At 36.7% G+C, this 24,332-nt stretch overlaps 2 protein-coding genes and 1 long non-coding RNA gene across 3 annotated transcripts in view; 1 reads left to right on the top strand and 2 right to left on the bottom strand.

The window, feature by feature from the left end:
• ZBTB38 (zinc finger and BTB domain containing 38) overlaps positions 1–5,518 on the bottom strand; it is a 36,886-nt gene extending 31,368 nt beyond the window's left edge. Inside the window, exon 1 of the mRNA XM_026665959.2 lies at positions 4,832–5,518. The gene's annotated coding sequence lies outside the window, so the exon portion shown is untranslated. The remainder of the gene's footprint in view (positions 1–4,831) is intronic.
• Positions 5,519–5,664: 146 nt separating this feature from the next.
• LOC148130935 (uncharacterized) lies at positions 5,665–10,960 on the top strand. The gene is made up of 2 exons (XR_015749479.1): positions 5,665–6,106; positions 7,877–10,960. It is a non-coding gene; the product is annotated as an uncharacterized LOC148130935 (long non-coding RNA).
• Positions 10,961–22,963: 12,003 nt separating this feature from the next.
• LOC113411044 (putative G protein-coupled receptor 148) lies at positions 22,964–23,953 on the bottom strand. The gene is given in 2 exon segments (XM_026665918.2): positions 22,964–23,549; positions 23,551–23,953. Coding segments are annotated over 2 exon segments (963 nt in total). The 5' UTR covers positions 23,928–23,953.
• Positions 23,954–24,332: the final 379 nt, after the last annotated feature.

The following is a 24,332-nucleotide window of genomic DNA, read 5'->3' as shown; positions in this document are numbered from 1 at the left end:
TGAAACTCCTCTCTGCTTGTGTTTTGCATTTGGAACAGATTTTTTTCAGGTGGGGAGGGGGAGCAGAACTTAGCATCAGAGCGTGTTAATAATAATATACGAATACAAATGTTTTGATGGTCATTTCGAAAAATCCTTTCTTAGTGAGCACCTAGAAGCCAGGAGGCTTGCCCAATACATCATTTTTTTGGTAATCTCTTTTTGTTGTATGGGTCCTTATTTCTGTAAAGTCTGCTTTCTCTTTTAATATGTTTTCTTTTTAAATCCATCAACTTTCATTATGGTAATGATGGATTACATTGATATTGTTTAGAGAATTCCTTCAGTTGCATCAGTGGTGGTATTTGACCAGTTCTGCCCAGTTCTGGAGAGCCAGTAGCGGCGATGACCAGCAGAGACAGAACCGGTTCTCTCCGCTGCTCTGTGTTTGGCCCACCCAGGCTCCCATACTCACTTTCATGGTGAGAATTCAAAGCGCAGCTGCTTTGCGCAGCGCAGAATAGTGGCGCGCGGCAGCTGCAGCAGCAACCGGCATCGTGCAGGCTTGCAGGAGGCGAGTTAGAACACCTCTGCGCCTGCAAGTGTGCCCACCAAGCCATGCCCACCGAACCGGTGGCAACCTTTTTTGAATACCACCACTGAGTTGCATGTGCTTGCATATTTCCAGTTTGGCTGAGTACTCAGTATTTCCATATTCTCAAGGGAATTTCATCATAAAATTTCATTAACTCTACCATATATGCATAGTTTTGTGGTAATTATCTTCATAACAGTTCCTTGATAAAATTATCAGGAAGATTCAGGTAGTCATCATACAACAGTTCATTTAGTGACCATTCAAAGTTATAATGGCACTGAAAAATATGACTTATGACAGTTTTTCACAGTTACGTCCTTTGCAGTTCCCCATGATCATGTGATCAAAATTCAGATGCTTGGCAACCAGTTCATATTTATGACTGTTGCTATGTCTTAAGCTTACGTGATCCCCTTTTGCGATCCTCTGACAAAGCAAAGTCAATGTGGAAGCCAGATTGATTTAACAACTGGATTACTAACTTATCAACTCCAGTGAATGACTTAACAACTGTGGCAAGAAAGGTCGCTAAAACTCACTTAAGAAATGTCTCACTGAGCAAATTTTGGACTCAATTGTGGTCGTAAGTCGAGGACTACTTGTATTTTGTTTTAGTGCCCCCTGAATAGAAAACTACTCTAACACATCTTCCATTAAACTTCATGCTCTGATATTTTCAGATGTACTAGTTTTTTGAAAATTAATATTTTAATGTTATATATGGTTTTTATGCTTCTAATTATACGTTGCTGAGCATCCCTCTGTGAAGAAAATGGACAGTTCTTATGTATGCTAAACAAACACATAAAATAATACATAATTGTTCATTCCTAACTATGTGTATATCTTCTTTAGCTTGTCCTAAAATATCTTTTTCAGTTTCCTTTTTCAATCAATTTAGTTTGTTGAGTTAATTATTTCAGATTCTACATTATTTTTATCCAAGCTGGCCTGACTTCTTCTGTACATGACATCTTCAAATATTCTGAGAAGTTCATCTTTTTCAAATAATGCCTTTTTCAAATAATTCCTATGCATTGCTATATTCTTTCCCATTTTCACGAGATGTTTACAGTCCAGTCCATTTATGTAAGCTCTGACAGTACGAAGAAAAAAAAAACATTCCTCAGTTAGGATATGTTAATTCCCAGTGAAGATCCATGATACATGCCTCTGAGCGCCAGATATAGGCTGGACCAGAAATAATTTGGAATGTTTTTGTGACTGGGGTCCTTTGACTACTCTGAGTACTCAGTGTGTAGTTCTGGCTGCATACTAGGCCCATAACTCTTCCATTGGAAAATTTGATGGGTAATTTCCACTTTAGTTTGCACCCAGCACATTTCCAGTCAATTCCTATATTCAGATCAAAGCAAGCATATCTGCCATCAACCAGCAAAAATATCTATCTTTGACATTTACTAAACATTTTGCAAACATTTAAAATAGTTACTATTTAGTTACTATGTAGTAACAAAACTGGACAAAATGTAGGGGAAAAAACTGTCAGCCTTGTCTATATGAAATATCAAATAGGATAGAAGCTTCCAGAGCTACTGAAACAATACTGAGAATAATTAGCATGGATGGTTCCAAAGCTTTTGATTATTTCATCTTTTAACTCTTTTATGTACAAGAAGTAGCATGTACAGTACGTGTAGCATGGAGATGGAAACTGGGACATCAGATCACCCAATCTCTCCTTTTGTCTGGATCTTAAAAGAAACAATTTGGTAGATGGGGATGATCCATCCAACACTAATGACTATTTAGAAAATGAATAGATATTTATAGCCTTTTGGAGGAAAATAATTCATGACAATATTTTGGTTCATTTATCGTACAGTACTTTGCTAGAATTTTGTTTATCACGGTCTGTTATACAGTATAAACTACAAAATTCACACCTCATACTAAGTCATAAGCTGTGGTTTATAACTGGCTTCACGCAAATAGCATCCAAAGACATAAACAAGCAATCCACATTACTACATGATTTAACAGTGTCATTGGTACTACTGTAGGCTAAAATGGCTAAGGGGAGAAAAAAAAAAGGACGGCTGAGAAAATAGATAGTAACTGGCTGGTAATATTTAAAAAATGAGTATCAGCAGTGCTTGTCAACAAATCTATCTGGACTGCAAAAATCAGGATAACCATTAGATATGGCAGCATAAACTCTTGCTGCCATCTAATGCCTATCTGGATTTCTGTAGCTTAGAGCTAGTAGCCCTATTAAAACTTCATAGTTAAAGAGAGCTGCATTTTTTCTGATACCATCATTTGTTCTTCAAAGATGAAATGAAATGAAAACCAAGTGCTTCATAAATCCTTTTTTCCTGCTGTCCTGTAGAAATGCTTAATACTATAACATAGAATGATGTGTAAGATTTATTAAAAGGAAAAAAAAATACGAATAAAATGAATAATAATGTTCTTAATACTATCAAGGACCTGATAGTTACATTGCATGTTCTAAAGTAAATGATCAAAATAATTCATCCTGAAAAAATGTAATCAATCCTATCATAATCTTTGCACTAAAGTTAGCATTTGAAAGAATTATTAAAAAGTGAATAAAAATGCCTGATTTTAGTCCATTCATCCATTTATATTATTTGAGTACTGCAATATGCATATTCTACAGCTTCATTTTAAAACAGGTTTTATTAGTATTTTTCTGAAACAAAAATATTGTGTTGATTGTGAGCTATCATATCAAAATTAATATTGTCATTTGCTGTTTATATTTGCTTTAAATACCTGTGCCCAATGGAACTGTATTTCTTAATATTGCCACTAAACATCTATATTGAGTGTTGAATATGATAATCTTCTATTACTTCAAAGTTAGTCATATGAAAAGATGGCTTCTATGCTGAAAATATTTTTACAAAGAGCTGTGCTTCATTTAAATTGCATGTTCTAAAGTATCTATATCAAAACTAGAAAAATATTTATACAAAAAGTAATACCTTTCACCCCACGTTTAATTTTACAGATACTGTTAAAAATATCAGATAAGCTCCTCTTCATTACATGTTGTATTGTTGTCAGATTCATCTTACATTAGTTTATGATAAATTACAAACTGCATCATCACAGCTTTCACCTCATATATTTCATTGTACAAGATGGTTAGTTTGGTTAAAATGTCAGATTAAGTTATGGATAGCTAATAAAAATCTGTAAAATTGTTACTAAAAGAAATAATGAGAGAAGAAAGCTTTAAACCAATTTATAGTTTTTAGCTGTAGAAGTTAGTTCTTCTACAGTACTGAATCTGTTTTAAGTATAAATAAATATTCTACATTTGTGTCTCAGTGAATTCCTTCGTACTATGGTGTTTGTTTTAGTGAGAACATAACTAGCATTATTGCATTGCTTAAGTAATAAGATGACAGAAAATATTACAGTTACAGGCTAAAGTCTCCAATCAGCTAAATATCATAGCCATGTAAATATGTTATGAAATAATCATTTGAATTGAGGAATAATAAATAATAAATGCCTTTGCAGCTCTGTTATTGCATTCTTTAACAGAATTTGGTTACCAAGGTAACAGGTTGGCCCAATATTGATATGAAGCAGCTATGTTAGTGTACGTTATATGTCCATATAATGACTTAAAATTAATTTACAGATTAGGATATCTGCACATTTTGTTTTAATTTGCTAAGTAAGTCCAATTCTAATTCGCATTCATCCCAAAGGGAAAGGAATACATATAGGTGCTAATCTTTTAAAAATAGCTGACATCTCAAAAAGAAAAAAATATGTATTTAAATTATCCTTACTTTATGTCAGTAATCTTTATAAAAGAACAATAAATATTAAGTTAGTTTTTATGATAAATACCAAAAGACCGCTTTTTTAGCACAAAATTTGAATATTTTAAATTTTTATCACAGCTATATTCACAACTTAGACGTTTGTATCTTAGCAAAAAGCCTATTCATTTTCATAGTGGACTTTCAAATCTTTTAAAATTGTCGAGCTTTTTAAAAAAATATTTTATTGCATAAGCGGTGCCACACCCTGATTACCTAGCAGAAATGCTATTTTCAATTTTGGAAGAGATATGTTCTTAAACTGAGAAAACTGTCTCTTGAATAAATGCAAAGAAAATATTTTAGAAGTACCTCATTACCAGATATACTTATTTAATAGCTTAGCAGTTCAGTGTCTATATTTTAATATTCTTCCTTTGTGGAATAACAATTGGTAAAAAAAAACATGCAAATCTTCACCTACCTGTTTATGTTTTTAATTAAGCCTTAGCATGGCAGTGCACTCAGCCATTCTTGTTTAAAGCAACGGAGAGACTGTGAAAGCTTGACTATTAAAAAAAAAACAATCCTAAAGGAAAAAAGAAGCTGTTTTCAAAAACACCTTGCTTGAATAGACTGTGACCAAGATAGCTGAATTTATCAATGGGAAAGAGAAATGTGGAATGCGGAGAGATCTTCTCATCCAAGGTGGTGATGAAAGGTGATGGTTTGTTTTTAAAGCTGCAGCACAGGACTTTCCTCTCCTTTTCTGAAGGTTCAAGGCTTGAAGATGACCACTGACTGCAAAGGCCCCTTCTCACATCTGCTTGAACATCAGCCCAGGATGATTGCCCTTCCTGAAAAAAAACAACTCAGCAACCCAAAGCCCTATGCACACCTCTTACGCAGTAAGAGTTAAAAATAGATTGCATGGGCTTTATAAGAAATACGTCAGTTTCGAAGGGTTTAATTTGATATTGTCATTAATTAGCAATACAACATACATTATTTAAAGAGAAGCCAAGGTAGAGGGTGACACCAACTGGAAGCAGCATCCACTTAATTCTTTGTTAAAATAATCATAATAACAATAGAACCAATGCTGGTTTTGAAGTGAGCTATTAACTAACCGTACAGAAAATGACATTGAATTCTGAAAATGCCTACTTATACAGCAATCTCCATTAGGAAGAACAAGCTCTTGCTAGGGCATGATATGGCACGCAGAGCATTTACATGCTTCCTTTAGAAATACTTGGCATGGTGTAATGAATTCAGTCTCAAGACCATGCAGGCAGTGCAAGCTGCATTAATCCTGCCTGCCATTTTAGGCTTGCAACAGAATGAGACGGAGACAGCCACAGCAGCACAGATCCACTACGAGAAAAGGCAAGGGACAGCTCACCTTAAAATGCAGTATCTGATTAATGTTGTTAAGTGACATTGCAAATATGGTTGTCTTAGAGCAACCGTGTGGGAGGGAACAAAGGAGAAGAAGTGGGGGGGAAACCCTGCCATCAACTGATGATGCAAGGTAAATTGTTACTATGCTGTGTTCAGCAAAGCTCCAGTTTCTTCATCAAGGCAGCTTTGAAGTATGGCAGATTTTCCGGCAAAAACCTGTCTGCAGATCCCTTTCTACTAATCACAGCCATCTCCTACTGAGAAAAACAGAAGATTCTTTTTTTTTTTTAAAGAAAAAAAGATCGGAAAGAAAATCCGCCACAATACCCTTCTTGATGAATGAAGATTTCACATAGTACGTATTAGGTCCTAGCTCTCTAGTACTATTGTTCTGTTTTGCTATTTTCTTTACGACAAATAATTTTCTCTGTTGTGGCTGTTGTTGTTAAGCATGTAAGAGGTGAGACCACCATTGTTAAAGCACTAATTCTGCAGTGGATTACTGAAATGCTGAGCCTATTGACAAAATCACAGGCACATCAGGTCCGGCTGCATAATCAGCTGTTTACATCTGTGTTGCACCCTGCTTAACCACAAGCAAGGTTACAGCTAAATATATCTGCAAGGCATAAACGGAAGCTATTTTGCAATACAGCTTATGCTTCAAAATGCCTTTCCATCCTTAAAGAGTTCTTAAAATCAGCGCCTGCTAGAAAATGAAGAATCATAGTCTTCTTCATTGTTCTATGCCACGGAGAATGACCATAAATGTTAATCCTGAAAAAAACAGTGACCTAAAAATACTAAGATGACTTAAGTGATATATACTAATATATGCTTCCTGGAGTAAAAAAAAAAAAAGCAGATTGGCCACAATCAGGCTGAATTCATAGTAGAATTCCAAGCTGCATTCCAACCTTCTTAAGCTAAGATGCAGCATCTTGTCTGTTGTTGTTTTTGACATTCTTTTTATTCATAGGCTATCTCTGCTATTGTGGTCCATTGACCTTTTGGCATCATGGAAGTCAGAGCAGCCACTGAAGTACTCTCAGTTTTAACAATCCAGATCTAACGTTCTAAAAAATAATTAAAGTAAACCACAAACAAAAAGCCAATCACTGTCACAAACCCCGTTGAAACAGCTTTTCTCTTGCTTTTGAAATTAATAGCATGTTATCTTGTTTCACTGCATTAGATACACCGAATGGCAGCAGGAACACATTTTTAAAAATGAAGACAGGATCTTAAAAACAAATTTGTTTTTGTTAAACAGAAGCGTACTGTACACATCGCATAAAATATAGATGATGGAAATAGAAGAGCAAAAAATAATTGTTTTTTAAAAACTGTCTGGAATAGAATAGTCTTGCTTTCTATTTATTGTCAGAATTTCCTCTTGGGAAAAATAGGGAGGAACGGAACAGCTTATGAGGACCACTAAGACCAAACTGTTAATAGAAGGGAAAAAATTCTACCTGACTAGCGAAGAATGAAATCCTTTCCATTACAAAGGATTACAAAGCGGTTATAGGCTTTATTCTCTCTTGACTTACAAAACACAAGTCTCCTGGAATTTTTCAAAAGTGCTCTTATTTCTAATTCTCTACAAAATAATCTTCGAATGTATCAGATCCATTGAATCTTAAATCAAACACCAATGTATTTATTTCACTAGTATAGTTAATCTGGAAATCCCTTTTGGTACATATGCTGTCACAAACCCCTCCAAAAAGCATTAACATTAAATATTTGCTCCATCTTCAGCATATTTGTTCATGAATTAAATAAGAACAGCCTGAGCTTTCCATTTACATTATAAAGAATAATAATTCTATTTAAACAAGTAAAGATTGCGATAAATAAAAAATAATAAAGAATCCTAAAGTCTTTTATTTTATTGCTGCTTAAGATAGAAATTATAGCATAGTCATATAAAATTTGAGGCCTGGCTTACAATATCTTCTCCAATGTTATAGAAAAGTGTAACATGGGGTTGGGTTATAAATTTATGATTTCCTAACTCTTTTAAGAAGCTCTGAACTTCGTTATTGTCCTCAACTTCATAATTTGAACATCAAACTCCACAAAACCCAGCATTTTAATTATACCCTATTTCTACTTACAGATTCTGACATCACCAGTGGAAGCATTTCAAGAATATGAAGAAGAATCAAGATGGATAACTCATAATCCGATGACACCAATGTATTATGTAGAATAGATAAAAAATTTCCCAGGGTCATGTTGACAACTGCAGACTTAGCACAGCAGATATTTAATGTTTTAAAATGAGAATATTTATTTAGAGGGTAGTGTCAAAATTAAATGGAATGAGAAAAATAAAACTACATATGACTTGCAGCAACGGAATTTCTGTACTGCAACACCTTTTTAATTTCATGTCATGTTAACCAATGCAGACATAGTACAGTTTAAATTCTACTTTTGTCTACCCTGCTTGAATTTATTGGTCCATCACACTGGTGAACAAAACCAGCATTGGGATGGGCCAACAAAGGTATCAATTATATTACATGAGATCATCAAGCACATTATGAAACCACAGTTAACTAGGTATTGTACATTTTAATAATATCCTTTGAACAGATTTTCCTAAAAAAAGTTTAAAATCCGTCGTTGCCATGTTAGATTTACACTCGGTAAGGCCCTAAGTTACATAAAGCTCAGAGGTTCCTTATTACAATCTTACATGATACACAATACTCAAATGTATCACAAAGGTTCACACCAAACCAGGAGTCACTTAATAACACAGTATTTAAAGTGAAAAATGCAAATTATTTTCAAATGAATGCATATCATTTGACACTGACGATTTCTTTTTAAATTCTTCAGTATGCCATTATTGTTAAAAAAAATAAGCATGAAAGTTATGCTATAATTATATTACGTATTATTTATTTAATAAATACCATTAAATATTTATTTAATAAATAATGTAACAATTATATCATATGTGGCTTGTCATGAAAGATCATGAAATCAGCATATTGTAAAATGAGTGTATTGTACAATATATCAACAAACATTACAGTTCATTAAAGTTAAGGAAGTTTTTTTGTACTTTCAAGTCACTCTTGACTGCTGGGTGCTGTATGAATACCTTTTTATAATTTTTTTAAGCAATATTTTCAGAAATTGCTTGCTATGGCCTTCTTCCTTCCTAGTATTAAGAGAAAGGGGCCCACCCAAAGTAATCTGAATAGCTTGTGTCTATGACAGGACCATACAATCTTTGAGTTTTTAGCCTGGTGTGTTTCATCCCTTCACAAGGTGGCTCTCAAATTAAATATATTTATTATTAAAACCATATCAAGCCATATTTCTATAAAAGAAAAGTAGAAGATGCAAGTAGTTTGCAAAAATTAAAATAACACAGTAATACAAAATCATGTAAAATTTGCAGTGACATGTGAACCTTACAATTGTTTGCTAATTTTAAGTATTAAAACAGACCTAGTGGAACAAACTTAGGGAAAGCAAATAGCAGTAAAGCAAAAATTATGCCATGATCACCCTAAAAGAGCAAAGCACTTACTTGTCTCGGAATAAAAAGAGTATTGCACGTCCTTCTTTCCAGAAAAGTTGAGTCATAAGCAGCACCACTGAAACATTTTTCTACTTGGTGGTTGCAGTCAGAAGGCCACCAACTAGCAGAGTTATAGAAGCAGTTGCTATATTAAGTGCTTTCATTTTCCTTCTTAAACAAGCAAAAAGAATTGTCTGCTAACAAACTATCATGTCTCTAAACTATTATTGAAAGTGTCAAAATAGAGCTCCAAAAGTTGTTTGAATAAGTAGTTTAACTCCATTAAATTTGTTTTATTGGTTTCTATTTCTTTAATTAATCATTTCAACACAACGAGATATTTATATAGCACATAAAGTTAACATGCACGGAATAAAAAGTTTTAAATGAAAGATGCCAAAGCAGTAAGCCTAACATTTTCAAAGTTTTGAAAATGTAAGTGACTTGTGCCCCATTTTACGAATGTTTTTGCCACAGTTATTAAGCAAATCATGCAGTTGTTTAGTGAATCTGTTTTCCCCCATTGACTTTGCTTTTTAGAAGCCAAGTAGGAAGGCTACAAATGGGGATCACATAACTCAGAGACAGTGCAATTGTCACAAATAAATGCCTGTTATCAAGCACCCTAATTTTCATTACATGACCTTGGAAATGCTGCAACGGTCTTAAGTGTGAAAACTGGTCGCTATTTTCAGTGCCGTTGTTACTTTGAACGGTCACCTAAGTGAATGGTTGTAAATTGAGGACCACCTGTAGAAATCTCCATTGCTGAATTGGCTCTGAGAATTGTAGGATTAGACATAATGATAGTCACCTTACAAGAATAACATTTTGAAGGACACAATTCTATGCTGGCTGGAGAATTCTGGGAGTTGAAGTCCACAAGTCTTAAAGTTGCCAAGGTTGGAGACCTCTGACACAGAATGTGCTTTACCCCTCAGCTAGCTTGCTGCCTTCAGATACAGTGGAAGAAAATATTCACTTCCCAGTGTGGATCGTAACATGTACCTGCCTTTTTGCCCCTAATAAAAGTCAACTTCATGCCTGGTTAGCTTCTATACCTGAAAAGGGAAAGAGAACATTTTCAGATGAAAACATTTCAGAATGCTTTCGTCGGGCAATAAGATCGAGAATAGAAACAGAACAGTTTTCCTCTAGTCCAGGGGTGTCAAACTCACGGCGTCATGGTGGCGTCACACGATGTATTGGGACTTTTTTCTCCTTTGCTAAACCGGGCATAGGTGTGGCCAGCGTGTGACGCATCCGGCCCATGGGCCAGAGGTTTGACAGGCCTGCTCTAGTCCAAAGCACAAACCTTAGTCATGAGAATAGATCGTGGTACTGGGGAACAAGAGATTCAAACCAGAAGTAAGCAAAATTTGGGAGGTACATACAGAATTTTGAGAGCAGATCATGGCTGCTGTCATAAAACTACTGCTATGAATGGTGTAGTCAATGACACAACTTCCATGTGCACAAGGCAAACAGGTGAAATTGCTTGCCACCACTTCCAGTAATCCATTTTCTGGGTATGTGGGGCATCACATTTGTTTTCTAAGACTTTTTACAAAAGCCTTGTAAAATCCAACGGCATTTTTTGAAATAAATATAATGCTAATGGATAATTGTTGCTTTGCAACATATCAACTCATTATTTTTTTAACGAAAATAATGTTTTTAAAAAGTCAGATAAAAATTTAATGTATTTTTTCTGCTTGTTGTTTGCAATGTAATCAATTTTTTGATAATAACATAATTATTAAAATAAAAATTCTTTAAAAGCCTTTCTTAGCAGGATGTGTGACATCTCATTGGTTATTCTTGGAAAATGATGTACTGAAATTCATTTGGCAGACCTTGAGGTTGATGGCTATAAAAAATAAATTCAAATGCATCAGATTAGTTTTGTATTTCTCAGAGTATGCTATAAGCAACAGGCATCCCTAACATTTAATCAAAGATAATATTTTCTACTTAGGCATTCTTCTGCTCTTAGACTAGCAGATACCTTTTGCATTTGTAAATTCATATTCTTCACACCTTACTTGTGTATATTCTTCACGCCTGATTTTTGTCCTCTGAAAACAAACTTAGTTTCTATTCCTGTGAACAACCTTGACCTGTCCTTCTGCCCTGCATATTTTTTCTGCGTGATGTCAGGCTCTTTAAAAAATAATCAAAAGTTATTTTTTTCCCAGCATGATTATCACTTGTATAGTCTTTAGTTAGGTCTATTGAGATGGCAGGATGGTGTTATACAATTATTTTCAATTTAAAACAATAAAACAACCAGGGTGACTTTGGACCAGTTGCTCTTTCTCAGCCCAATCTACCTCAAATAATTGTTGTGGGGAACATTGGATGTATAGGTAGTCTTCAACTTACAACCACAATTGAGCCTCTCTGCATTTGCACTTGCCCTCTGGAACATCTTGCCCCTTGATATGGGGTTGGCCCTAACCTTCCTATCCTTTCATAAGGCCTGAAGACCTGGCTCTGCCAGTTAGCTTGCAGCCCCAAAGGGGAAAAGCATAGTGGTGGTGATTCAGTGGTGGGATTCAAATTGTTTTACCACTGGTTTGGTGGGCGTGGGTTGGTGGGCGTGTTTTGCCTAACGCCGATGCGCAGCTTTCCCCATACCAGCTGAGACCTACAGCACCAATCAGCTGACAGGATAAAGAAGAGAAAAGCGCAGGGGCGGGTGGGAGGGCCAATCCTGCACTTGTGTCGTCTTTATTCTCTCAGCTGATTGTCAGATTTTTTTACTACTGATTCGGCTGAACCAGTCCGAACCAGTAGCATACCACCACTGTAGTGGCTAAATAACAACAGATTCCCACCTCCCCCTGCCCTCCCCACCCTTTTAAGGATTTTAATGGTTTTACCTTATTTATGTTTTTTTATCTAAGTATATGTCTATGATTGTAAGTTGCCCTATGGTAAAATGGGCTGCCAATAAATTTTATAAATAAATAAACGAAGAGCATAGACTTAAGACTTGTATGCACAGGGATGCCAACCACTCTTGGCTTCCTGTCCATTCCTTGCTACCTTCAGAAGATATGGAGACTTTATCTTGGCTGCAAACTCTACTTTACCACTAGATGGCAGCAAGACAATTTTTCTGTAGCTTGTCTAACCTTTATAGCTGTTTGTTTGTTTTTCAACCTGGTAGCCTACTAGTAAGGGAAGGAAGCAATAGTGCCCAGTACAAAGGAGAGTATGAGTGAGAGAAGAGCAACCAAAAAGAAGGACTAGCGGGTGACATGATAGCAGTGTTTCAATATCTCAGGGGCTGCCACAAAGAAGAGGGAGTCAAGCTATTCTCCAAAGCACCTGAGGGCAGGACAAGAAGCAATGGGTGGAAACTAATCAAGGAGAGAAGCAACTTAGAACTAAGGAGAAATTTCCTGACAGTTAGAAAAATTAATAAGTGGAACAACTTGCCTCCAGAAGTTGTGAATGCTCCAACACTGGAAGTTGTTCAATAAAGCTGTTCAATACCACAGACAATACTGCTACCCTTCAAAAAGATCTTGACTATGTATCAGAATGGTCAAACAAATGGCAACTTCAAATCTCAACAAATAAATGCTCTGTCTTACATATTGGCAAAAAAAATCAGAAAATAAAATACAAGCTGAATAGTCAAGATCTTGTTGATGATCCAAGCTCTGTAAAGGACCTTGGAATACTCATCTCTAATGATCTAAGTGCTAGAGCCCACTGTAACTACATAGCCAAAAAGGCATTAAGAGTTGTTAACCTAATCCTACGTAGCTTTTTCTCTGGTAACATCACTCTACTAACTAGAGCATACAAAACATTTGCTAGACCAATACTCGAATACAGCTCATCAGTCTGGAACCCACATTACGTATCTGATATTAGCACAGTTGAGAAAGTCCAGAAATATTTCACAAGAAGAGTTCTCCACTCCTCTACTCGTTGTAGAATACCTTGTGCCACCAGACTTGAAATTCTAGACCTAGAAAACCTTGAATTACGCCGTCTTCGGTCTGATCTAAGTATGGTATATAAAATCATACATTGCAATGACTTACCTGTCAATGAATACTTCAGCTTCAACCATAACAACACAAGAGCACACAATAGATACAAACTCAAGGTTAGCCGCACCAAACTTGATTGCAGGAAATACGACTTCAGCAACAGAGTGGTCAATGTCTGGAATACTCTACCCGACTCTGTGGTTTCTTCCCCAAACCCCAAAAACTTTAACCTTAGACTGTCTACTATTGACCTCACCCCTTTCCTAAGAGGTCTGTAGGGGGTGTGCATAAGCGCACCAACATGCCTACCGTCCCTGTCCTATTGTTTCTTTTATTTTTCTTATATGTACCCATTTCATGTATTCATAACTATGTATATACTTATACCTATTATCTTGTAAGTGATTGACAAATCAAATAAATAAATAAATAAGTTTTTAAAAAGTTGGATAACCATTTGTCTGAAATGGTGTAGGGTTTCCTGTCTAAGCAGGGGGTTGGATTAGAAGACCTCCAATGTCCCTTCCAACTCTGTTATTCTATTAGGAGCCACTGCTGCTCCTGTTACTGTTTCTAGCTCTGATGGCACTCCCGGATCAGCCAACCCTTGAGCAGCACCATATGCATTGAAAGCAAGATCCTTGGAAGCCAGAACAGCTTTCCCAGCAAGTGCTGGTTCTCCTTCATAGCTGGACTGTGGGAATTCAAAGCATCGGAGGGCATAAGCAGCAGTACAGATAACTTAACCACAGGTTAGCTGGTGGTCATCCATATTTTGCTGCCCAGACCCTCACATGTCTCAAGGCAATTGCTGTTGCAGTAGCAGCAGAAAAGGAATAAATGTTCAGTATGTTTTTACTCTTGCTTTTCATCTTTCGGTTATCAGTGCTGACACTGGGGATTAAAGGCCAAGCTGAAGCCCCAGCACTCTCATTTGAGATATTTGTCTTGGGCCCAGACAGGACTACTTACAATCCTCTCAGAGCCAGGCCCTACTTGAAGAAATGGTTGATCAAGAATCTTTTCCTTCTAGCAAAATAGCTACATGAAAATAGAAAAGGAAACTGCAACATGAAAGACTCAGATTCAGACAGCTTCCAGATAGCTTTTAATGCACAGCATATGAGGTTTACTAGGATAAGTTCGCACAGCATCTGAATAACATTGGAGTCTTTTTGTTGTTAATAAGGTGAGAGCCAGTTTAGTACAATGATTAAGGTTCTGGACCAGGAAGTGGTAGCTTGAATTCTAATCTAAAGGAAGGTTAGAATGAAAGAAAAATGGTGGATTTTGAACCAGTCATTCTCTTTTAACCCAATCCACTTCATAGGTTGGGAAAAAACAGTAGAGAGAAAATTATGTATATTGTTTGAGTTGTATAATATAAAACATGAAAAGAATAAAATTATGGTTACCTTCTTTTAACCTAATTCTTTTGGTTAAGCCATTTAAGCATTAAAACCTGGAATGGAAGGGGGCATCTCCAAACTATTGACCCAGTGCCAACACTGGGTTCATTCACCAGGCACAATGGGCCAATGAATCACACAGAGTCATGGAAAGTGGAATTCAAATACTTTATTTCTGCACAGAAGCACAGGAGCATCTCATTGATAGCTTCAGCAAAAGAGGAGCCCCAAGATATTTTTACACCAAGCTATTTGTATAGTTTGCTGAAGCCTAAGATTATAATTCCATTCGCTGGTTAGTTGCTACTTCCCACTTTTACTTACTGTGCATGCAATCCTATGTAACAAGTTCCATCCTATAATATTCTAAGCACAGTCTCAACAATGCTGATCTAAATATTCAGGGATTGTGCTTTTAGCATGCTAATGATAAACTTTGTTCACCTTTGGACCCTTGTCTGGATGCCTTGCCCACAGCTCAAGCAAAGATTGCGTCACTTTCCTTTATTCCAGTAATGGGTTTTCTTGAAAAGTTTCTTAACAATGTTATACAACCGCATCACTAAACTACCACCTTCTATATGGGGTCAATACCTTCAGCTTCCGTTGACAAGTATTTATGTTTATCTGATCTAAATTGCTGAGTCTTGGAATAAATAGGATGATTTAACATGGAGTAACATAGGCATGGCCTTGACTGAATATATAATATATATTACCATGATATATATATATTCAATGTATAATGCATAATGCATAAACTCAATATATAATACATAAACTGATGTTAAAATACTAGGCCTTCAAAAGCTTTTGTATTAGTTTTACTTCTTTCTCTTATGTCTCTCCCTTAAACAGTTGTAATGCAAATGCTTGCTATACCCATGTGACTTCCCTAATTCCTTTTAATACCTAATACCAGAAGTATTTAATACCACATGTAATAAAAGACCTGTTTGAAACTATGCTTATATTTCCATGTTTTGCTTTCATTATATTTCCTATCCTCACTACAAGTACATGAAATTGGACAGCCTATCTCCAAATGTACAGACTTTCTAAATCGCTATCACTATATGCCATATGTTAGAACTTCTAACACAAATTCTTGCTCTGGGAGCCTAAATCCTCCTACCAAAAATTGCTGCAGAACTATATCTTTTGTTTGTCAGAAGGGGGAAACTATTAAATCTATGGGAAATAAACATTTTAATTATGTGTACAATTGTTTAAACATTAATTCAATTAAGGGGTGCAATGGCTCAGCAGTTAAGATGCTAGGCTTGTCAGCTGGACAGCCCAGGTTCAAGACCCAAGCACCATGCAATGGGGTGAGCTCCTGTTACCTGCCCCAGTGTCTAAACCTAAACCTTTGAAAGCATGAAAATGTGAGTAGATAAGATTCTCATGCTAGATTACTAGAATGAGAAGTCCCAAGTTTGTCTTCACAATTTTTCCTCCGTAGCCGTTTTCCCATTTTGGCTTTGCTTATCAATCTTCTTATGTCTCATGCACACCCCGTAAGAGAATTGTTTCTCTGAGTCATTTGCTCACCCAGCATTATGTCTCCTACATACACAACCTACCTAATTTGACCACAATATTCAAAGCTACTTCTTCATTGTTTCCTAAGCTTCAGAGAGAAGCATAACATTTTAAATTACAGAGGTGGTTTCGTCCAGTGGTTAAGACACAGGGCTAGAAACCAGGAGGCTATAAACAAGCTACATTACTATCAACTGTAGTTTCTGGGTCATTTTCAAAGGCAGCCTCACATAGAGTATCTTATAATAGTTTAGGGCTTCATCTGCTTCTCCTAGCTCAAGGATGGCCCAGTTACTAATTCTGGAAGTCATGAATATGTGGCATTATCTTCAAGCTACTCCTGACCTGCTGTGAGTCCAACCCCTCCTTTCTTTTCCCTTGTTCTGTGTCAAAAGTAATGTTTTTCGGATTCATCTGGAACAAACAGTGTTATGCAGGCTGTCTGCTGTGCTTCATTTCATTGCAGGCAATTCCTCCACTCCTATTGGAAGATTGGAAGACAGGAGGATTATGTCTTGTGTATGCATTTGCTAGCAACCCCCACATCTCTTCCTCACAAGTGATAAACCAATGCCCTCCTTCTTTCCCAATTGCCCTAGACCAGATCTAGTAATATTTTTTGCTTGTTGAAGTTATCCTAAAAAGCCAGATGCTGGGAGAAAGCATCTCTTTGGAATGAGAACAAGGGCTAAAGTGAAATCAACAAATGTATCAGTTTCTTCTTTTAAATCAACTGAGAACAAGGGTGATGAAAATGTGATGTATCTCTCACCCCACTGGTCTGCTGGTAGAAATAATCATTGTGAATAAGCAGTGTCTCTACTGTGCATGGAGTTTTATTTGCTTTCTCAGCACAAAAGGCAGTAAAGAAGCAGGGGAAGCTGCCAATCAGAGATTGTGGCAATTTCTGTTCAGACAAAACATACAGCCAGCATTATTGTCAATTTCATTTAGAGCCAGTATCAGCATGGGAAACAAGCAGCCTAAGTCTTCTGTGTGAAATTATACTAATTTGGTAATAAAGCTATGAGTCATAGTTGATAGGAAGTCATAATCTATGAAAAACTGCAACTGGTACATAAATATTTTACCTGGCCATAGCCTTAACAGATATCGTAAGCCCAGGATGACCCCTTATGCCATGGACCTACTTGCTTACAAGAGGCATGCTCCCATCAAACAATCGCTAGAGCAGGGGTGTCAAACCTGCATTGTCATGATGGCATCACGTGACATATCACAACTCCCACCCCCCTTTGCTAAACCAGGCATGAGCTTGGGCAAGACATGATGTATCTGGCCCGTGGGTCACAAGTTTGACAGCCCTGAACTAGAGTGAAAGGTGATCAGAGTGTTTCTGATTAATCAAAAATTATATTTTGCTAGCATTCTTTGTGGGTTTTTAAAGATGCCATTCAGAATCTCATAACTTTCAAGCATTGGGTCAAGATTTCCACAGCATCTCTAGCCTGGCCAGGGTGATGTTGTATAGTTGAATCTTCATCTCTGATGATACCTCACTCCAAACTGATAGAAAATCTATTCTGATAGTTCTATATAGTTAAATATTATAGTGGTAAGTTCTACAGTACTCCCGTTGGGTCCAAACATGTTAGTTGCAAAGTTGTGTCCAACCCATCGTGACCCTATGGACAACATTCCTCCTGGCCTTTCTGGCCTCTATTACCCAGAGTCCATTTAAGCTCATGCCGACTGCTTCAATGAGTCCATCCAGCACATTCTTTGCTGTCCCCTTCTTCTTTTGCCCTCAATCGTTCCCAGCATTAGGCTTTTACCCAGTGAGTCCTTCCTTCTCATTAGGTGGCCAAAGTATTTGAGTTTCATCTTCAGGATCTGGCCTTCTACAGAGCAGTTAGGGTTGATCTCCTCTAGGACTGACCGGTTTGATCACTTTGCAGTCCAAGGGACTCGCAGGAGTCTTCTCCAGCACCATAGTTCAAAGGCCTCAATTCTTCTGAGTTGGCCAATCTTCCCATATAACTATAGTTTGGAACTGCCCACATTGGAGTGGACAATAAAGCATTATTCATGACTCCTGAAAACAGTCCAGGAAGATATCATAATTAATGGCCCCAAAATGTGCTTGTTTGCTATTTAATATAGATTTTTCCAGGGGTGGGATTCTACTGATTCGGACCGGTTTGGGTGAAACCCTTGCTTTGGTTCATTGCGATGAGCATGTGGGACTGTCCCCCACCCCTGCTCTTTCCTGTCCTTTACTTCCTTTGTTTAGAGCACAGCTGATTCGCGCGGCAGAGTGGTTTGCCGCTCCTCATCTGTTTTCTTCAGGGGGACTGCTGTAGAATGTAAGTGTTAGAGCTGTTTGTAATGCGGAGTACGTGCGTGATCACCGAACCAGTTGTTATACTGATGGAATCCCACCCCTGGATTCTTCCTTTATCCAGTCTTGCATTTTCCAACAAAGTTATGCTTAGATGTCTAATACATTTATAATTAGCCAGTTCTTTTCTTTTCCTTTTTAAATTATGGGCCTAGCTCCAGTCTTGGGGGATACATCCTGTATGAACTATGTATGCGAAGAGTAAAGTCAAAACAGGACTCTATCAGGCTATCTTGTATTGAAAAGCTTTGCAGCAGATAGGATCCACTCTGGGAGTTTTGTCAAATTTCAGTGAACATTTTTGAATTTCTGATGCTGTCACAATGAGACAATCAGAAAGAGTATTATAGGTTCTTCTAGACTCAAGCTTAATAGGCTATGTTGCTCCTTATATGCATTATAAAGGGCCTGAGACTATATTGCTCAACGGGCATATAGTTCCCTTAAGGAGATTGGCTCCAGCTCTTATGTTTGGAAATTGCAAAAAAAGAACAGAATTCTTAGCATGAAGTCACTGGACCACCCATTCCTTTGTTGTCAAGAAAGTTTTATACTTTGTTTTTAAATGTTCTGTTAACTTATAATGAGAAGTCTGGCTAAGATTTTATTGATTATTGATGGCCTTATACTATAATGTCTTACTTAGCTGTTATATATTCTTGAACAAACCAGGCTTTAGGCCTGGCACTGAGATGGGGCAAATTACTACTAGCTTAGACTGTCAGGTAGAGATAAAAAAGGAATTATAATTAACTATTATCTTTTGCCTTGGACTTGTGGCTAAGATTTCTGCTTGAATTTTCAGGAGCCTTACTATATTTAAAATAGTAAATATAGTAATATATTTACTATATAATAGTAAATATATATTTACTATAGGATTCCACCTGAGATTCTGTGCCATGTTTTCCCAACTGGATCAATCCCTCTAGTTTTGATTGATCAATTTCAATGTTCTAGGTATCTCCCAGTTATACAAAAAATGGTCTTTCTTTGACTCAATATCTCTTGACCAGATATTGTCCTGTTTCAAATTATTAAGGTTGGGTTTCTTGAGGAAGAAAACACAATGAAGTTAGTTCAATTTCACATCATATCAAGGAGTATTTGGATGGGAACCGAGTAGATGATTAACTATACACATTCCCTGCTCAGCAGTGAACCTTTTAAAAAGCCAGACATGGTGTTTTCATTCAGCCATCCTCAATGGCAATTTGCCAAAATTCCTTTTTCCAGAAGAACTTGTGTCAGCAATTCTAATTCCACAGAAATCATCAATTTGTTTTGTTGTTCTGCTCATATTATCAAGGTAGCTGTATCTCTCCCTTTTTGGAACACATGCCAGGATGTTGAGATAAGTTTTATCTTGCTTTTCTCTTGTAAGACAATAAGACTAACATTTCCTATAATGTAGCAAAATGTTGTTCCACTGCTATTAATGAACATAAATTAGAATAGAATATGATTTGCAATAATGAAGACTAAATATTATGCTCAGGATGAGTTATGTCACATTCAGTAACAATAGAATTTTACATATGTTTAACAATTTTATTTTGTTATACTGTTTTAATATAATTTTATTACATTTTATTCAGGTCTATTATTGTTACACAATATTGCCACCCAACTCTTTATGGTTGATCAAATATATTTATGCGTGTGTATGCCCATAGGTTCTGAATACCCCCCGGATGATCTAGCAAGACCAACAGGAGTGCATTCCATTCAGGGCAGGATGTAAGCCATTCACCAGAAGAACTAATGTAGTTTTTGGCGTATACTTGGTCTGAGCCTTGACTGGGAGATCAGAATAATAAATATATTCTTAGAATTGTGCTTATGGTATACACACACCAAAGAATTGTTTAAAGCATCTACTTATAAACAAGAGAAGAAAACTTGAACTCTCAGGATCTGCATGGCTTAGGTAAACTTGGTCGGAATGAGGTGAACTATATGATGGAGTGAAGTATTTCTCCTAATTATACTTATACTATGCAAACAGCTTTTGTTCCATTACTTTTCAGCAATACACTTCCAAGTAAATCTCAGATAATACCTAACCACATGCAACTTCTTTTAGTCAAGGCTGCGTATGATGCAAAAACTCTTACTATCTTTCTTAGTTTGCTTCCGAGTAGTGAGAGCCCTGTGTTTACAAATGTTGGTCATACATTTTATGAGGGAGGAACAAAATTGATTTGTCAATAAATAACCATAGAATTATAGACCACTTCATAATGCTTTACAGCACTCTTTAGGTGGCTTACAGAGTGTTGTGGCCCATTGGCTGCCAGCAGAGATAGCTGCAGAGTCAGATGAGGAGGAGGTGGAGGGAGAGCCTGGGCCAGCTTCGGAGCCTTTGGAAGGCTGTGATAAGACAGAGGCAGTGCCGGGGCCTTCCGTCCTCCCCCAGGTAGAGTGGCAGCTGTGTTGGGGCCTGAGTTGACAGAGGGAGGAACAGATGGAGCCCATCCCAGATGCGCATATGTGCAGAGAGGAAAAGAGAGCTGAGCAAAGGAAAACAGTAAGTTGGCTCACAGGGAGAGGTAGATGCAGATGATAGCCAGTTCCTCCCTGGCTGGGAAATAAATAGGAGGGGTTTGGGAGTGGCCGGTTATTTCCGACAACTGTTCATTTCTAGTATACAAGCAATTCGGATTTCTTGGATAAACCCAGGTTTGTTGGGACTAATTATGTTTGCTTTTTTGTTTATCCCTATGAATAAAAGACTGTGACTGCCCTGTTATCAAAAGGGGTTTGTTGTACTCGTGAGAAAACGTCTTATCACTACTTGCAAAGGCTGGGTCAGAATACAGAGTCAGCATATTGCCCCCAACAATCTGTGCCCTAATTTTATCGACCTCAGAGGGTTGGAAGGCTGAGTCAACCTTGAGCTGGTCAATATCGAACTCCTGGCAGTGGGCAGAGTCAGCCTGCAATATTGCATTCTAACCACCAACCATATTGCATTCTAACCAGTCTCTCATTCATAATTATACCAAATGTTTCAATTTTACCTTAATATTACAATTAATTGTATAAAGATCAATTCCTAATGCTAATCAATTCCAAATGTGCATGACTTGCTGCAAATGATTCATTTCCTCACATATATTTCACCCAGGAAGGTTATTGAGGGCAGAGGAGAAAGAAGACTAAATTATCTCTCTGCCTTCACTCCCAATGTCAGTAATAATGATGCAAGATTGCTTGAAGCATATTTCTGAAGAACATGTTGAAAGGCCTTTCAAATGCAGAGCTACACAGGAATATATATTTGGATTATTATTTTGGATGTCTAGTTCCCAAACCTTTGGGGCCTACAAACACATCTGAAATGATGGGTATAAGTGTTTTCACGAAATAGCCATCATGAGACCATGGCCTATCAATAAAGCAGATTTTAAAAAAACTGATGAGAGAGCAAAAAAATAGCTTATCTAAGGATTAGGATCTTAATAAAATGAAATAAAATATGTTCTGTTTCAATGAAAAAAACAATAGCTGAGAAACAAATGACTGATGATATTTAGGAGAACATCCATAGATACCTTCTCTGCAAAAGCGCTTCACAAAGCCAGATCGGGGGGGGGGGGGAGAGAAAGAGAGAGGGAGGGAGGGAGAGAGAGAGGAGAGAGTGTGCACGCCAAAGGAAACATTTTTATTTAAACAAATATTTTATTAAACAAAAAAAGTACAAATATAAATCAAAGCATGACAACACAGACAAAATAGCTTGCTGCCCTCAAGGATGCTTTCCACCAAATACCATCACAATTGAACAGTGTGGTCTGAAAGTGTTTTGAGGCTGAAAAAAATGAGACTTGGGACTCTACGTAGACCTGGATTTGTGTTCAACCCTTCTTTGAAGTAAAAATGTAGCACTTCAAGATCCTAGCTGGGTATGTCAGCCAAGCCCTTGATTAAAAGTATAATCCGTTGAAATGAGATAAGAGAGAGAGAATATTCATTAACAGAATTGCTTTCACTTTAGAAACCAATTTGATTAAGACAGGGACTTTTTTAGTTTCTTAGTAACAGTATTTCTGTGAACCAACAAATTGGCTGCCCTTTTCTCAGATAAGTGAGGAATCTGCAGTTGGCTGTTGTTTTCCCAAGTCGGTTATGAATCTTTACTGAGCTGTAGATAGGCTATTTCACTGGCCTTGAAATGCCCAATATAACTTTTTAACTCTATATATTCAGTTGAGTTGAATCATTGCATGTGTTTTATATAATTCTGAAGCATCCAAGAGTTATAATCCAGAAATATATTCAGAAACATAAACACCCAATTTATTATATATATTACTTGCCTTTGAGACATTTATACATTACATAGAGAAATTGTTTTTCCATTTACTGGATTTTCAGTCATTTGAAGCTGCAGTGGGTTGCTATTATTATTTACCAAGTAGTTATTGTCTTGAGTTCCTTTTTTTCTGATGCATAGTTTCTCCAGCATTTCCTTATTACGAAGTCCATAAACCACGGGACTAAAGCTTTGTGCAAAGGAGAAAATCACAAAAGCTCCAAATTTTATTTCTGTGTGTTCTGTTCCTTTTCCAATGGCTCCAATAATCAAGGGTGGAAGAATATGAAAACTCATTTGCAAGCCATGAATAATAATGGTTTTTCTGGCTTTCTTATTTGAAGAGTTAAAATGACCAGAAAGTTTTCCTTCTCTGCACAATAAGATGTAACCAGTCATTATGGCAGCTGCAAGAAGTGATATGAGAAGAAGACCAGATATTTTTGCAAAATTGCCACCAAGCATGGTAGGACAAGAGGGTTCCTCTTCAAAAATTTCCTCTGGGTTTTGCTCTGTACCTTCAATAATGATCAATAATATAGATTTGAATATAGTCCCAATCCAAATAGAAGCTGTCACTTTATTTTTCACTGAGTGCAAATGCCAAGTATCTCAAAGGCCAGCAAACTGCAAGGCAAGTATTGAGAACCATCAAAGCTAAAGTAATGAGGACAGATTCTGCAGTTGCTGCTTGTACTCTGAAGATGATCCAGATCCAGAGTGTCTGCACTTGGGATGTTTGTATTGCATTGCTTATAACGCCAAAAGCACAGAATAAAGTAGAGCCAATGAGATGGTGGCAAAGAAAGAAGTATCTGACTTCTTTCCTCATTTTGTAATTCTGTCTTACAATATTAATTATCAATATACTCATAGTGGTAGTGAAGGTGAAATTAACGAAATAAAGGCCTGTTTTTACTGCTATTAGTGTTTGTATTAAATCAGATTCGTTCCGCAAAGAATAGTTAGATGAATTCATAATGAATAGGTATTTTCTTCCCTGAAAGTACATAAGTATTAGATTAATAATAGTATTGAAATCAGCTGTTTATATGTAGCCTGATGGCAAACAAGTGAGATAAAATAATACAATTATAATATGCATCCATTGTTGCTCATTTTATTTTTTTGTTAGAAATATATGCCACCATTTCTTCAAGAAATTAAAGCAGTTACTGACAATCTCCTCTTTTTATCTCCACAAAAGTGCAAGAGGTAGGTTGCCTGAAAAAAGTGACTAAGCTACAGTCACTTTATAAGTTCCGTGGGTGAAAGTACACTTAAAGAATGTCCCTAAATCTAATCTAACATTGGAATCACCACACTGTCCTGGCTCTCATGTTTCTATGTATTTATTATATAATGGCTTATCAGCGTTTCCTCC

This window comes from Notechis scutatus, chromosome 4, assembly GCF_049901735.1.
Source record: "Notechis scutatus isolate UNSWTSFEM ecotype Mainland chromosome 4, rNotScu1.2, whole genome shotgun sequence".
NCBI classification, from domain to species: Eukaryota; Metazoa; Chordata; class Lepidosauria; order Squamata; family Elapidae; genus Notechis; species Notechis scutatus.
Note: the sequence above shows the minus strand (reverse complement) of the source record. Positions and strands in the feature narration are given on the sequence as shown.